At 43.7% G+C, this 17,780-nt stretch overlaps 1 protein-coding gene across 6 annotated transcripts in view; it reads left to right on the forward strand.

Moving 5' to 3' along the window:
* Nucleotides 1–17,780, forward strand: part of NACC1 (nucleus accumbens associated 1) — a 32,108-nt gene that overhangs the window by 4,611 nt on the left and 9,717 nt on the right. For all 6 annotated transcript variants that reach the window (XM_080991472.1, XM_080991473.1, XM_080991474.1 and 3 more), the window contains exon 2: nucleotides 13,980–14,952. In XM_080991472.1, the coding sequence (XP_080847598.1) occupies nucleotides 14,010–14,952 (943 nt within the window). In that variant the 5' untranslated portion in view covers nucleotides 13,980–14,009. The remainder of the gene's footprint in view (nucleotides 1–13,979; nucleotides 14,953–17,780) is intronic.

The raw sequence follows: 17,780 nt of genomic DNA on the forward strand, positions 1-17,780 counted from the left end.
GAATTCAGCAGCTAGGTTGCTCACTGGGGCAAAATGACTTGAGCACTCGCTGCCAATTAGTTTCTGGGCCCAATTCAAAAGTGCTGGTTTTGATCTATATACCCTTAAACGGCTCAGGACCCCAGCACCTCAAGAACTGACTCTCCCCATATGAATCGACCCAGACCCTGCAATCATCACCTGAGGCTCTTCTTCATATGCATCCTCTGCAAGTCCAGAGGGTGGCAACATGAGAACAGCCCTTTTGTGAGATGACCTCCCGCTTGTGGGATGCTCTCCCCAGGGAGGCTCACTTGGCACCTTCATTACATATCTTTAGGGGCCAGGTGAAAAAATTCCTCTTCTCTAAGTTATTTGGTTAATTGTGCCTTTTAAACTGTGGGAAGGGGTTATTTTTTGTTTGTTATTATGTTATGTATTTTTGTGTTTTTATACTGTATACCTCCCTGTGATCCTCAGATGAAGGGTAATATAGAATCTGGAGCTTTCTGTGGGTACAGTGGTGGAGTGGATGAGGGCCAAAAGGCTAAGCTGGAATTCTAGAAGACAGAGGCACTTTGAGTTGGTGGTTGTTGTGTCCAGATGATTGGCCATTTATCTGTTCTGCATGGGGCTGCAGGGAGTCAAACTGTTGCCTTGCTCTCCCCGGCCTCACCTCCCTGCATGCTTTGGCTTTTAACTCTTGTTCATCTGTGACAGAAAGTGTTATGGTTCAAGCAGGTGAAGATTGAGTAACTGGTTCAGCAGACCTGAACCAACTGGTTCAGTTCCAGTTCATGTATGAAAACTTACTTGTCATTTACATACGTGGAGATATTCAGCAGTGCAGTATTGGATCCTGTTCTTAACTCTGTATGGTTACACATACTGGATAGAAAAACTGTGCAGGATGTTGGAACCTAGTGGGGCGGATACACAGGCAAAACACTTGGTGATCTGGATTATTTATCCTAAGAGATGTAACAGGAGTGAATCAATTCTTTTTAAGAATTATGTTCTCATGATGGTTTCCACCCATCCAGCCCCATGTTTCTGGATTCCCTCTTTATTGTCTCATGGAGAATAAGGACACTGGGAGGCTGCTGGACTATGTACTTGCTGTCTTGGTCCCTGTAAGCCTAATTATCACAGAAGTAGCCTGTTTGTCAGGGATCTTACTGTTTAATCAACAACTATTTGCATCCTGACCCATAGGTCAAAGGTTAGAAAGATCGGGTTTCGACCACTTTAATAGGGACACAGACTGCTGCAGTGCTGAACCAAGGGGAAGCATTTTGCAGGGCACATACATTTCTTCCTCTCCCTGCCTATTTCCTCCACTGAGCTGTAAAGCTTCAGTCTCTGTCCTGCCTCCTGCTTTCCAGACAGAGGGCAGAGTATGGAGGACAGATTCAAAATGTATAAAAACTCTCCCAGCTATTGGTTCCATATATACATGGTAAATTCTGGTTGTGGCAACTGCATGTATCATTGCAGTGTTGTTGGTGGTTGTTTTTTTTAAGTTAGAACCTTATTACCTGTACTGTAATGAGTCTCGAGGGGCTTGTGTGTTCTGTTCACGTTCATTGAAAATTTTCTGATAGTCAAAGCAATGGATTGGTGTTGAATTTAAATCCCTAGTTCTATAAAATTGCAGTGCTCCAGATTAGCGGGCTCCGGCATCCATTGTGATTTTTGGGGATGTGACGTTCTATTGTAAGGAGGCATATCTGATGGCAACCCTATCTGAGCCTGGGGTATTGTCCTATTCAGTGGCTGTAGGGCCAAGTGCTGGCAGAGAGAGCTTAATGTGTTAATATGGTTATATAATGATGCATGTTACCAAAATAAATTGCAGATGCATTTGTACGTTGAATATGATTTTCAGTTTTGGCCGTTTCATCTTAAAATTGTGGAACTGGAAAAGATGCAGGGGTGGGCCGAGTATAGAAGGCCTTTCACATGAGAAGAAAGTAAACCTACTGAGAGCCATTGGAACAGATAACCAACACCTAGGTGAGAATATGAGTCATTTCTGCAAATCACAGCTGGATTGGAAAATCTGTTTTGTTCTTTCACTTATAATAACTGACGGATTCACTTATTAAATTAACACAACTGCCCTACCCCCACGGTACAGTTGCCCTGTGATACTGCTTTGCTACAGACACAGGACAAAGAGCCAACATATAAGTAAGTTCAAAAGAGGACAAGAGCAATTTATGAGTGATAGAAATATACCGGTAGGCAGATGCCATCTAAGATGATCGGGGTAGTGTGTCATTTTGCTGAAAGAGTCCGTAGTCCTGAAATATGCTGAAGGCTGAAAAGAATACAAGAGCAGGTTCCTTATTAATAAGCTGAGCAGTTAATGTTCCCTGTAGCAGATTTTGGGCACACCCAAGATGGTCATATGTACATTGCCCTAGCCTAGACACTTAGAAGAATTCTGCTGTAACATATGAATATTATGGTTATGCAAGAGTAGGAGAGTTTTTTTAATGTAAGAAAATAGTTTGAGGTAAAACATGGATCATGGAAGTTGGCTGTGTTCCCTGATGAACAAACAAAAAGAGAGAGAGGAGGAATATTGGAATTTGACAGGGAAGAAAAACTAGATTATTTACTTTAGGAGATGTTTGTGACTTCCCTGTGATGGAATATACACATCTCATACAGACTTCTTAGGGAAGAAGGAATTTCAAAGAGGCTGGCAGAGTTTTCCCTCCCTGTGTGGCCAACAAGGAAACTCATTGGGTGATGAATGAGAGAAGGATCTTGTAGACTTTTTTTTTTAAATAAAAAAATAAACCTGGACTGCTGAGAGGTTAGTAGCATGAGTTTTGATGTTGGTCGTAGAGGAGGACTCTTTTCCTCCATGGCCAGCATGGATATGTAGGATAATAAATGATAATAATTGCGCAATAGTAACTTTTTTAAACTTACTTGTACATCCTGCCATCCTCCCAAGCATTTAAACCTGGCAATACCCAGCCACCATAGTTTGTCCTTGGTGGATGAGTCTGTCCGGAAGAAGGATGATCTTAAGACTACAATGAGGATGCAGGTGTGTTTGGAGTCTTGGATGAAGAACATTAATAGAGTGAAGCCTCTGAGTGGCCCTATAATGTCTCAGTATGGGCTCATGGGCACAGGTCAGGTTGTCTACGTATAAACAAATAAGGCAAGAGGCAGTTCAGTCACCAGGTCTGCTGCTGGTTGGTTATTTTTCCAGGTTCTTTGCTTCTACTACTTTGGTTCCTGTATTGATTCAAGTGTAAAAGGAAGCCACAAAGTCCTACGCATTAATTTGGTTCCTGTTGGCTTTGCCAGAAAGAAAGGAAGAAAGGTAGAAGAGTGTTGTGTCGGTGAAACAGTGAGGCATTTGTTTTATACTCACAAAGGTTGTGTAGTCAAGGGAGATCTTATGTTGTTGCTGTGACAGACTTGGGTTTTATATACACAGAAAGAAACTTGGGACAGGAAGAAGCTAGGAAATATTAAGGGCTGTTGAATTATCTTTTGCCAACCATGGCTGGAGTTAGCATCATTTGGGGGCAGGGGGTGAAGTCTGGTGCTCTCATATTACAAAATTTAGCATCTACTTGCCTTATCCTCTTAAATAACTTACAGCATCTCTGTGTGTGTTCTGTCAGTAACAAGGAAATTAACAATCTTAAATAGTAACTTCTAAACCTGGGAGACAGAAGCAAAAATACTCTTCTTCTTCAGCTGTGCTATGGTCACTGTCACTAAAGTACACAAAGTACACAGAACACAAAAAGTTCTGTGATTTACGCTGCCTGCATAACGAAGAGACCAGCCCAAGTGCCAGCAGGCTTGCAATCCCTCAGATACATGGCAATAACTTTCTGAGGTTACTAAATTGCTCAATGTTCTTAGAGCGCTTCTTTAACAGAAGCATTGGGTTTCATGAGAAAATGCCTTTCCTTGTTAATCTGCATGGCCCAATCCTTTTAGTGCTTACTTAGAAATAGTACCACTGAGTTCACTACTCCTGTTAAAAAAAATTTATTCATGCATTTTCTAATTTATGAGTTCACTACTCCTAAGTTAAGAGTTCAGTTAGAGCACATGATTATCTAGTCCAGTTTCTTGCCTCCAACAGAGATCACAAAGCTCAAAGCAGGGCATCATGGAGAGAGCCTTCCTCTGAAGTTTGTCCCCTAGCACCTGGTAAACTAGAGAGATACTGGCTCTGAATATGGAGGCTCTGTGTTCACTCTTTACAGCTACTTCATTTAAGGCAAGTCATTTCTGGAAATAACTTGCCAGACTTGCTACTCAAGCCACCCAAGGACACAGGCTGATCAGACCTCTTGTAGGCTGTGAGCAGTTGGTACCTATCTGCAAGGCTGAACATCTGGTTATAATCTTTGCTATGGGCCTAACCCTTGGGTACATTTCACAACACACAACTCCAAAGGAGTAAGGAATTTGGTATCAACAGAAGCTATCCTGCTTTATTGAGCAGAAACTCTTAATTGATGGAAGCTTTGGTCATTTGATTCCATGATATTGTTGGGGGTTAATGAGGAATTGTGGGAAGCTGCTGTGTTATGAGTCCCACGGTACTCCCACACCTTGCCTCCCATTCCCAATCCCAGCAGAAGCATGTTAATGGGTTTCCTGCCCTTGAGTTGTTAACATGTGTGATAAGCCTATGTGAAACTGCTCTCTGACTTACTTTTACTTTGGTTTGCTAGCATCCAGGCCCAGGACTTGAAGTTAAGGCTGTCAGTTGAGCTATATTTTAATTGGCCTTTTGCTCACTAAATTACTCCAAAAAGAAAGAGAGAGAGAGAGAGAGAGAGAGAGAGATGGTCTCTGCTTGCAAGGCAACTTTGAGATCTCCTGGGGGCAAAAGTGAACTTGCTTTTGTGAGAGCCAGGCAGTGAAACTGATGGGGGAAATCGTATTTTTTCTGATAAGTGTATCCATAGAAATGAGAGAAGTGAAATGTGTTAGCTCATAAAAATACTAGGTGAATGTGAATAGTTCCACAAACCACGGCTGAGTAACTGAAGCCTCATTAATGTGCTTGCTAACACTGGATTACTCTGAGAGCAGAGTCATGTTCCCATAGGGACTTCCTTGGTGGATAAGTGCTTTGCTGCCATAGCACAGAGCAGAATAACATACTGGAGAAGCTGTGATACAAGACACACTTAGCCTTCTCTTCAATCATTTCAGACTGATATGCCACTGATTTTTGCCCCAAACTATTTGCTTTCTAGATAGGAAATATCACTGAGATTTAGCCTTCATTCCTCTATTTCAGTGACTGGCTGAAGGTTAACAATGTGGGACTCTCAACATGGGAGTCACAGGGCCGTTACTAAGCAAGGTGAGAACCAGTGCAGTGCCTAGTGCGTTGGGATTAGACTGGGCAGACGTGGATTCAAATCCCCGCTTTGCCACAAAAGTCACTGGGTGACTTTGGGCCAATCACTATTTCTCAGCCTAATCTATTTTGCAGGATAGGGGTTCGAAATTAGCAGGGCATCAGGTGCATTTTGTGCCTAAAGATTCTCCATTTGCGAGCACCTCAAAAAGTCTGGGTGTCATTTTTTGCACCTGGCTGACACTCAGGGATTACTGAAATGTATGTGCTTTGAAGCCTCAAAGTATATGTTAAGGACAGTCAATATGTTAAGGTGTTTAACAATAAAGAGTAGAGTGTTATGAAAACTGAACCATGGTACCAATATTTTTATTGTAAACAAATTAAACATGTATTAACAATTTCCGCTAAGAATGTGATATTAACTATGTGTAACCGATGTGAATTGCGCATTAGTTTATGACTATCAAAATAATAAAAATAAAAAGTGTTGCTGACCCACCCCCCACCCATGGTGACTAGGCATTCTGTTTCGGCGCCCACAACCCAGGTCCCATAAGCCATTTGGCTCCTAGATTTTCTATCACAGTTTCTAATACTGAACTTGTGAGAATAAAAGTAGGGGTGGGGGTGACCATGTATGCCAACCCAAGCTCCTTGGAGGAAGGGAGAGGGGAAGGAAGGAGGCAGTTGCTCTGTGCAAATTCAGAAAGATCAATGTCTCACCTTTTAAAATCCTTTTAATGTCTCACCTTTTAAAACCCTTTAGAAACCTCACTCCCAAAATGAAGGTCTTCCATAGGCAATTTATTGGAAAGGACATGGAAAGCCAGAGTTCCCCATTCTTGAACTCTAAGCTGTTTTAACTTTAACATTGCCTTCTCCCACATATTTCCAATGAAATTACTCCAGTTAATGGGATAGACTTTTGCCTAACCACACACAGATTTTAATCCTACATTCCTGCAGACTGTCTTGATATCTGAGCACTGCTAGGCATGAGGGATCCTTGGTCACACTGGAAGAAGAATCATAGGGGTTTTCCCCTGGCAGCCCCTGGGTCTTTTATTCCATAGTTCACTCTTGCTTTAGTATATAAATCCTCTCTGGTCCACTGGCTCTGTTGCACCTTCCCTTCTGAAGAATGGGGAGGTATCAGATGTCTAAACCAGGTGGCTAGCACGAAGGTACAAAAGAGCAGAGGCTTCCTGAGTGACATTAGAATAATGAGAGAGAGAGAGAAAGAGAGGGAGAGAGAGATTTCTTATACTGAATGAGTCTATTCTAGGATGAGTTGTGAGTTAGTCCTGCTTAACAGCTGCTAGTTGAGCCCTAGCAAATGATAAGCTGATTAACTTTGACCCCTCAGTTGAAGAAACACACATACACAATTCTCCAGAACTATAGATGGCAACCATTTGTCAGAGAGTGGGACTAGTAGTTAATGATCAGTGAGCACCTGAAGCTCTGCAAGAAGGATGGCTAACCCATGGCCCGAATCTGGTCCAGCAACTCACAAGAAATGGCCCCTCTAGCCCTGGAAACTTTTATCTCCCAATCAGATCAGGAGATCTTTGTTCTGTAGAGAGGAATCTCTAAAGAGCTGATACAGCATTTTTCTCCTGATTGAGAGATTTTTAAAATCCCTCTGCCTGCCCTTTAGAAAAGACATCTGAAAATCAGTCAGCGGGATCTTTTATCTCCTATTTCAGAGCTAAGCACCACAGTGTTGAGACTGGAGATAAGCCCTCCAAATTGAAGCTGTAGAGCCTACCTCTATTGTAGCTAACCTTTTAAATTCAAGGATAGGAATTCACTGGGACCTCCTGTATGGAAAAGCTGTGGTAAGAAACTGTCTGTAGGCCTCTGTTTTGGGATACCAGTTAAAAAGCAAGAGTCATGACATGGGAGTTCAGTAAGTGGATAATTTAGAGCCTTAAAGGTTTTATTTTTTCCTAATCTGGTCAGATAGCTTTGGAAGAGGGAGAGTTTGATGAGGAAAATAGCACATTTAAGGAATGGTTAACCCTAGTTCCAGGTTTTTTTGGGGGGGGGGTAGAGCTGCTATTTTAAAAATAAAATATGTATTTCATTTAGTAAATTCATATCTCCATACAGGTAATACAAAACCCCAAAACAAATGTGTTCCATGCTTAAAGGCAAGCAACTACGGAGTTCTTATTTGGGGCACAAGAGTTCAGATTGTACTAGAACTAATAATGTACAAGAACTTATAGATTATTTTGTTTTTTTTAAACCCATAAAGTAATACTTAAATATACACCAGCACTGAAGAGAATACAGTATGGTTCAATTCTGTTTGCTAAAAGATGCAAACTTAAGGTAATTCATCTGTCTTGAAAAAAGCATAATGATAGGTTTAAAACAGAAGTTGACTGAGTATGTTTTTCCAGCGAAGTGATACAGCCTTGCTGAATCAGTGACTCAGTCGCACAGAGTTAACACAGAAGCTATAAAATATCAGAACTACTACACTGTCGAGTTTGAGTGCCTGATACACATATTTTGTGGTGTGAAATTTTCTAGAGTAGAAACTATCTCTTCAAAGCCAAATACGTCCTAACAATTCACTCCGCTCCTCCTGCCTCCTAATAAGGAAGTTTCGTTGTCAATTTGAAGAATAAAGGTTAGGGCAAGGTTTAGCTCCGTAGCAGCAAGCTTAAATTTTAAACTATTAATACACTGTAGATTTAACTACTCAGAAGGGAGTAGTTCCATTTCAGAATTAAAGCATAGAATGTCAGCAGTGAGTGATGATGTCTCTGAAATACCTTTCCACTCTTCTAAAGTAATCTCTACCTCCAGTTTTTCTAAAATAAATGAAGGAAAGCTTGAGCGTGCTTTCAGTAAAGAACTCCATGATCTGGGGCAGTTCCCCAAGGAGTGGGGGGGGGGGGCTCTAGTTTCTGATGGATCTCTGCTAGAGACAGCAAAAGCTGCTACAATTTCAGCTCTTGTGATGAGAAGCCTGTGTTTTGTTTCTGCACACCATTTTGGAAATTGAGGATCCTAATTATATTCCTTACCTCTTTTAAGGTGCTTAAAAATACAGTCCCCTTCGAAATAAAATAGGCAAACCATCAACATGCCCCCCAAAGGCAAATAAAACCCAGGCAGCAAAAGCAGACAACCCCTCCAAACAAACAAAAGTCCAAAAAGTTAGGCCAAATGCACATTCAGACAAATAGCTAAATGCAAAGGTAGACAAAGCATTCCAATGGGCACACCAAAGGCATTATGAGGAAAAGGAGGGTAGAATACCTTGATAATGCCTATATTTTCCAGCCAGTCCAAGGATACCCATGGGGTTTTTTGGGGGGGGGGTGTTAAAGCCATTTTCAAAAATGACAGGGGCAAGAAGGCCTTGGTGAGTACAAACAATCTGAGGTTGCCATAGTGTCCATGAGCATCACATTGGGGGTTCCACTAGCCTTACACTCATTCTTGTATTGTTCAAATTATTGCAGAATATGTCTTATTATGTAAACCAATATATCCTATCTGAAACAGAATAAACCTCTTAAAGATACATTGGACCAGCAGGTGTGATAGGATTCCCCCTTCTGCTCTGCCTCCTGCAGTCACCCTGCACCCCCCCATCTTTTCAAGGGTCCCCCAAATGGGGCCGGGGTGGGGGGCTGCAGAGGGAAGAAAGAGTAAGTCCCATTTGTGCAAACAGAAGTCTGTGAGCAGGTGGGGCATTGCAGCTAGTTGTCGCCCACCACTTTTAAAACATACTACTAAAACAAGCTGTTCACATACACAATAATGGCGTAGTGTCTTTTTATTATTTTATATGGCATGCAATTAAAAAGGCTGTACAGAATACCAATAAATAAAGCAAATATAAGGACTTTCAAGTCCCATTGAAAGCCACCGGATTTTCCCGGACATCACTGGCATTTGAAAGGTGGAATTGCTGTCGGGTGGGGGGTGGATTTCCAAAAGGCAGCACTTTGTCCTGGATCTTAGGCAAGTCAATTGGAAAATCGTGGGTTTTTTGCATTTTCGTGATGGTCTGGTTTTTACTTTATGAAATATGGCAACCCTATATAAGCTAGACACAACCAGTTTTTGGCCCCGTCTGCACTATATATTTAAAGCAATGTCTTAACACTTTAAACAGTTATGGCTCCCCCTCTTACCCCAAAAATCCAGGGAAGTGCAGTTTGTTAAGGATGCTTAGAGCTGTTAGGAAACCCCTATTCCCCTCAAGAGCTACAATTTCCAGAGTTCCCTGGGAAAGACGGGTTGATGAAGAAGAGTTTGGATTTGGATTTGATATCCCGCTTTATCACTACCCGAAGGAGTCTCAAAGCGGCTAACATTTTCCTTTCCCTTCCTCCCCCACAACAAACACTCTGTGAGGTGAGTGGGGCTGAGAGACTTCAGAGAAGTGTGACTAGCCCAAGGTTACCCAGCAGCTGCATGTGGAGGAGCGGAGATGTGAACCTGGTTCACCAGATTACAAATCTACCGCTCTTAACCACTACACCACACTGGCTCTGGTGATTAAACTACTGTGGGAATTGTAGGTGTTTGAGGAGAATAGCTCAATATAATTCATACTAGGGATTTTTCATTTGCATGCCACGCAGATCTGCAAAATTTTCAGTTTTTCACAAATAGGCAGTTCTTCAAACTGCTAGTACTGTGGGACACTCAGTGTGACTCTGCATGGAGGTAAAATGTGATTCCTGAGCTGCTCATCCCATTTCCAAATGCCATTTCAGGCACTGTTTTGCACCCAGCCTTTAGCATGCAAGGGGATTTTAAAAAGCAGCAGTCACAGTGCAGTATCTCCAGAGCTCATCTTGCGTCCCCCCCCCCTCGCTCTCTGCAGCCTCACAAAGTAATATGTTCCCTCAGTGCGCATTGTGACAGACACATTTTAAAACTAACTAGGGCACCTCTTCTCCTCAGTAAAAATGTACATTCATTTTTAGTATTTAACATTCCACCCAGCATTAACTTGCCCCCACAGTTGGCAAGTGTGAAGGAATAAAAAGCACATGACTGTTTTGTCTGTTTTTAGCAAAAGCTTTCATTTAAATTCATAGTGTTTCTTATCTGCAGCACACATGCTGTTTGTCTTAAACAGACAATACCCATGATTCAAAGCTCCCTGTGCCCTGGGAGGGACGGATCCATACGCTCGCTCTCAGGGTTCTGTCCCTTCTTAGAGCTGACAATAGAGAAGCCTCGCTGGGCTTGTGGATCAGCAGTGCTGGGTTGCAGCTTGTTTACCCCATGTGGCTGGGGGGGGGGGGAGCGGAATAGCAAAAGCTGCCACTTCCCATTATAGTTTGTGTCTGCATGTCTCTTCCAACACAAACAATGTTTCACCAGCTTAGACAAACAAACACAAACCTTTCCTGGCTAATGAAGAGCTATGTTTTAACCTTGTCACTTTTCCATAATCTGGACAGTGCTTGATAATATGAAAATAAACATCCGAGAAACGAGTTCTGTAGTTTCACATGGTTATGCTATAATACCTGTGACAGCTAACTGCTGAGTGTTATCAGCATCAGGCTAGTGTAAAAGGGGTGCATCATTCAATAAGGACGTTATGCACATTATGTCTTTCCTGATTGCTAATAACCACAGGACTGTAAAAGGTTTGTTATATGCAAATGATCCCTTGTGGTAGTAGGTTGCTGCTACAAGTAGAAGCAGTGTTGATCATTCCTTCTAGCACATTCAACATCCATGTGTGGCTATAATAATATACAATATATGCCCACTGACATACAGTATATATGTCATTGGGTATTCTTTACATACCATCTGTTCATGTTTCTCTCTTGCATGAGGAGGTGCCCAATCACTTGCATCCCTAATTTTGTGCTTCTTTATAGTTTTGAGTTTGCCAGTTGTTTATTTATAGCACAGTACTTTGAAAGGGGGAAAGTCCTGTGTAAGTCAAACACACAGTTGTGAAAAGAGTATTGGCCAGCCAAGGATGGAGTAGTAGATATTCTACAGAACCACACTAAAAGATGTGTCCATTTGCGAATGTTGCTGGAGCCATCTTGATTTGCCAATATTGGAATGTAAGCCCCACTTTGCTAATTGGATATGCACCACCTTTCCTCATACAGTTCACAGTAACTTACAGAAATAAAAGAATACAGTAAAAGCAGTACTGTGCAAAAAGAGTCAACATTGAAAGCCAGCAATAATGCAATTTCAGATCAGTTGCAACTGGCGTATAATTTAGTCTGTCTGGTCTCTGTGGTCAGTTTGGATTTAGAGGATGGTTTGATTCTGGAAACAGAACGAAATGACCTTTAGGTTCTTTCAAAACCAGCAGCGCTCTCATCAAAAATTCTTGGAGGACAGAGACATTTCAGCCCTCAAGCGCCGATGCTTTGCCCTCATTGAGCCTCTAATCCCAGGATTATTATTTCAAGTTTTTTGTTTGTGAGCTACTAGGGTTATAGCCCATAATCACATTTGTGAGCTGTTCATTGGTCACATCTTTGCCCTCTATTCCTGGTTTACTGTCCTCTATGATATACTGTATTTGAGAGAATTTTAAAGGTGCTTAATATAAGCCCCGCTTGCCAAGTAACAATCAGGTGCTCAATTTTAAGGCTCCCAGTTGTTCCTTTTCAGTCGCATCTTTACAGGCTGCACATCTGACATCATATACAACATTAGGTGCAGGGCAGGTGGGTTTAGTTTGGGGAAACCTGTCCTGAAGGCCAAATTAGGACCCCTGGCAAGACTCAATTAGACTTGTGGGCTGCAGGTTCCCCAAGCTACTGTTCAAGGCTAATCTGAGATGCATGTTGGATGTGGAGAGTCTCCTGCCACAAGAGGCTGGACTTAAATGGCATTCTGACATGCCTTCTATCACTACTAATCCATGATTCAAAATATATGAAGAGCAACTATTTGAAGTTTAGCCTTACAAAATAGCCTAGCTAGTAGCTTCTGCTGAAAGGCTTTCTTTGTTGTAGAGTGTGCAATTCTGTTTTTCAAGTTACTGATTTCCCTTGCCTTTTCCAAGGCAAAATGTTGACGGGCCAGTACCTGTAGAAGTTGCAACACATGTCTGCTATAACAATAGGGTGGATGCATGCTTTAAGGAAACATAACATTTTCTTTTAATGGATTAGTCGGTCAGGGGACTTAATGCAGCATTTATTTTAAAAGGATGGGGTTGGGAAGAGTGTTGGCTGAGATGTCTGTCCTGAGCGCTTGCACCTCTGACCTTAATGACATACTTCCTCTTCTGCTCACATTACCTGGCCAAGAAAGAAACTTGTACATTCAATAACATATCTCTGTTTATATCCACATTTTGGCCTGAGGCTGTCACAAGCTTGGGACATTTTCTGCAAGGAGGGATTCTTTTCCTATTGAAAGTAGGCTTCCCTGTCTTCAAGACTTCACCCACTCTCCATTAAGTTACTCCCCACTCAGGTAGATATTTTACCTTCCCCCCCCACAGAGTGTGTACAAATAATGTTTAATCAATGCAACCATAATGAAATTATTCCATAAACACAGACTTCAAAGCACCTACAGTCGAACCTTGGTTTTCAAGCGTCTCGGAAGCCGAACGATTCAAAACCCGAACACCGAAAACCCAGAAGTAATTGCTTCCGTTTTCGAACACGCCTCGGAGGTTGAATGGCTTCCGCTGCAGGTTTTTCCATTTTTTCAATGGATTTTGCCGACTGCCCATTGATCCTTGGTTTTCGAACATTTTGAAAGTCAAACTGTCTTCCAGAACAGATTATGTTTGAAAACCGAGGTTCCACTGTATTTTATTTCCTGTTCCTGTCCCTTCTATGCAGAATTCCAAACCCTCTTCTTGTTCCACTGATGCCTCGCTGTGTTTTAACTTCCCTCCTGATGGGGAATGTGTCCTCTCTATGCCTGGCTTCATAGAATTCTTAGTTTAGCCAAAATTGCTAAGCCAGTCTTGCGCTTGGTGTGTCACAATAACTTCTGACTACTGAAAGCTGGAAAAGATCTGTAATGGAATGATGTTGCCATTTCTAGAAACGGCACATAAAATAGTTGATTGGGTGGCCAGCATATTTTTTCCCCTCTGCCACCTTTTCAAGGTAACCCTTCCTTCACCAGACAGTATGAAGGGGGACCTAGGTAAAGGTAAAGGGACCCCTGACCATTAGGTCCAGTCATGGCCGACTCTGGGGTTGCGACGCTCATCTCGCTTTATTGGCCGAGGGAGCCGGCGTACAGCTTCCAGGTCATGTGGCCAGCATGACTAAACCACTTCTGGCGAACCAGAGCAGTGCACGAAAATGCCGCTTACCTTCCCGCCAGAGTGGTACCTATTTATCTACTTGCACTTTGATGTGCTTTCAAACTGCTAGGTTGGCAGGAGCAGGGATTGAGCAACGGGAGCTCACCCCGTCGCGGGGATTCAAACTGCCGACCTTCTGATCGGCAAGTCCTAGGCTCTGTGGTTTAATCCACAGCGCCACCCGCGTCCTGGTAGGGGGACCTACCAGGGAGTAAAAGGAAATGGATGACCTTCTCTTCCCTTTCCCCAATGTTCCCCCTTTTCTCATATGTGCCTTTCCATGCTGGACCCATCTACAACCTCTCTGGCTCCTTCTTCCCTTTGCAGCTCACCTACCCACGTGAAGAGAAGGAGAGGATGGCTCAGATTCTCCAGATGGAGATCCCCAACTTTGGTAACAGCATCCTGGAGTGCCTGAATGAGCAGCGATTGCAGGGCCTGTACTGTGACGTCTCGGTGGTGGTGAAGGGGCATGCTTTCAAGGCACACCGGGCTGTGCTGGCGGCCAGCAGCTGCTACTTCCGGGACCTTTTCAACAACAGCAAGAGCACGGTGGTGGAGCTTCCTGCTGCTGTGCAGCCCCAGTCCTTCCAGCAGATCCTCAGCTTCTGCTACACCGGCCGCCTCAGCATGAACGTGGGCGACCAGTTCCTGCTAATGTACACGGCTGGGTTCCTGCAGATCCAGGAGATCATGGAGAAGGGGACTGAGTTCTTCTTGAAGGTCAGCTCGCCCAGCTGCGATTCCCAAGGCTTGCACACCGAAGAGGCACCTTCCTCTGAGCCACAGAGCCCCGTGGCCCAGACCTCCACCTGGCCCTCCGGCAACACCCCCCTGCCCCTGGTCTCTCGCGTAAAGACGGAGCAGCAGGAGTCGGACTCTGTCCAGTGCACATTTGTGGTTAAGCGGCTCTGGGAAAGCAGCCAGAAGGAAGGGGGAGGCGGAGGCGGAGGCGGCAGTAACGGCAGCCGCAAAATGGCCAAGATCTCCTCGCAGCAGGAGCTGAGCGGGGGTAACCGGCAGGCGCAGCAGCAGCAGCAGCAGCAGCAGCAGCAACAGCAGTCTCAACAACAGGGGGCGCTAACGGGAGGCAGTGGAGGGGCAGGCGTGGTCAGTGGCCCCAGCACATCAGACCAGACGAGCCCTGGTACCTCCAGTGCCTACACTAGCGACAGCCCCAGTTCCTACCACAATGAGGAAGACGAGGAGGAGGACGCTCCCGAGGAGGGCTCTGACGAGCAGTACCGGCAGATCTGCAACATGTACACGATGTACAGCATGATGAATGTAGGCCAGACGGGTGAGTGGCAACGGCAGATTGGTGACTGGACAACATTCCTGTTCAGCTTCTTCCCTGCAGGAAGGGAATTGGTTCAAGTTGCCCACCTGTGATTTGGGGTTTTAAAAAAAATCATTGCAGAGATGCATTATGGGGAAAGTTATTGGAGGCTGGGGAAAGGAGTGCTTTTAAATTGTGTGTTAAAACATTTAGATCTCACCCTTCTGGTGCAAGAGCGCCACTCAGAGTGACGCACAAAACCTTAAAATCTGCAATTCTGTTAAAACAGCAATATAAAAAAATTGACAGAAGAAACTGGGCCAGCAGTTGAAACCAAAACATATAAAAGCCGTACAATAGAAGTCTGCTGAATTCAAGCAGTCTTCAACAACGGGGAAGCGGCAGTCTGATATCTTAGCTGGTTAGAGCATGGTGCTGATAATACCAAGGTTGTCGTTTCGATCCTTTTATGGGACAACTGCATATTCCTGCATTGTAGGGGGTTGGTAGGGTCCATTTCAACTCTACAAATCTGTGATTCTAAGTGCCAACCACACTTCACAGGACAAGGCATTCCATAAGCTGGGTGCAGCCACTGAGCAGGCCTCCATCTCTCATCCCACTCAAATGAATTTTCACTATCCACGGGAATCTGTGGAGTTGGATTGGCTCAGTCTGGGCCTCTTCACGTTTCACAGCAGAAGTATGTACATGATATTCATCATGTGTCCACTTCTGCCTAGTGAAATGCGAGATGAGGGCATTGTCACCCACCCCTTCACACAATACACGGCGGAAGTGCTGCAGTTGGGCTTGACACACCATCTTGATTCCATGGGTGTTCTTGTGGTGTTAAAAAGTTGCTGCTTTCCATACGTTAAGTAGTAGTGGAAAATTGCTAAGTATTTTAGATGGCATGTAGCTGCCTCTACTGTGTGAAGCACTCCCTGACATATTGAAAGCTGCCCCGGGGGCAGAGTATCTGTATTAAAGAGTCAATTAATTCTCTATTTCTCACAGCCTTAGAATCAAGCCTGGATATCCCTGCACCTTGGAGGTGTGGCTTGCAGGGAAGAGAGTGACCAGGGCTTTGAAACTGGACTCTAAAGAGGGAGCAAGCAAAGGTGGCCTGGGTTTTCTAGGGGTTAATTCCTCGGGTGACTTTTACCTTGGGTTCCAACCATCACTATGGCCTTGTATGTCCATGTGGGATAAGGCTGTCTTTGTGCCTTCTGAGTCTCTCTTTCCAGTCCAGTTTCCCATGGCCAAATACTCAAGGCTCTTGAGATTTAGTCAGCAAAAATGTGCACTGAAAAGAGCAGATGTAGCAAGGAACTTAATAAGAACTTAAGAGCTCTGATGGATGAGACCAAAGCCCATCTAGTCAGTGCTCACACAAACCAACCAGATGCCTAGGTGAAGTCTGCAAGTACAGCAAGAGGGCAGTAGCACTGTCCCGTTCATGGTCCATAGCAGGCATCCCCAAACTTGGCCCTCCAGCTGTTTTGGGACTACAATTCCCATCATCCTTGACCACTGGTCCTGTTAGCGAGGGATGATGGGAGTTGTAGTCCCAAAACAGCTGGAGGGCCGAGTTTGGGGATACCTGGTCCACAGCATACTGTCTCTCATATTAAACACATAGCCATTATGACTAGTAGCCATTTACAGTCTTATCCTCCCACTATTTTTTTTTAATCCTGTTATGGTTAAGCTTCATAGACCTAGAACTATCATACATGCCTTAGTGACTCCTGGTCTAGACTACTGTAATGCATGCTACATGGGTCAACTCTTGAAGACTGTTCAGAAGTTTTGGCAGAATGCTGCTCAGTTGTAGACTCTTGAGCTGGCCTTCTTGTATAACATACTAAGAATTTCATAGAATCACAGAATCATAGAGTTGGAAGGAACCACAAGGGTCATCTAGTCCAACCCCCTGCAATGCAGGAATCTTTTGGCCATTGTGAGGCTCAAACCCATGACCCTGAGATTAAGAGTCTCGTGCTCTACCGACTGAGCTATCCTAGCAGTCACTGGCTGCTAATTTATTGCCTTAAACAGCCACAGTCCTGATCACAGGGAACATATGATCCATCTACTGAGGAGGCGCTGCTGAAGTTTACATCTTATATGAAGGACAGTTCAGCATCCACAAGAAATCTCTCTTTGAGTTCTAGTATTCTAGAATGCCTTCCCGTTGGCTGTGCCTTTAGCCTGCCCCCCTGCCATCCTTTCAGAGGCAATTTAGGACTTTTCTAATCTTCATTTGATAGGTGACTTGTTACTTTTGATCTACTCCATTTGTGTGTTTGCTAGTTTAAAATCATTTATGTTGTTTGTACACCATTTTGAGAAATGGTATATAATCAAATAATAATAGGAGGAGCATTAGTAAAAATGCAGTGTAAGCTGTAGTATCATTGTAGTTCAGACATAAGCCTACTATGTAGCCTTAAGAAAGTTGCTCTTGTCAGCCTCACCTACCTCCTTCCCAGTATTTAATAAGGCTATAACAATTCTGCCTAAGGGGGGTTGTTGTAAAGATGGCTGTGAATTTTTAGAAAGCACTTCCGGAAAGTATCCTATAAATATGATGTACTATGCTCCTGACAGGTTCCTGCTTGAGATGAGCAGTGCAAACAGAAACATAAAATCATCCAGGCCTTATGGATTATGGAGCTTTTGCCACCTGTCAGCATTTCATCTCCCTGCATCCCATTGAATAGTGTGGATCTAACCCTTTTCACTGACTGGAGATCCCTGTGGCAACAACAGCAATGAGCTCTCCCCACTTTCACTTTTATTGAAAAGATAAAAACACATAAGCTTCCAAACAGCTTTCTGTT

This window comes from Podarcis pityusensis, assembly GCF_964106645.2.
Source record: "Podarcis pityusensis genome assembly, chromosome: 2".
NCBI lineage: Eukaryota > Metazoa > Chordata > Lepidosauria > Squamata > Lacertidae > Podarcis > Podarcis pityusensis.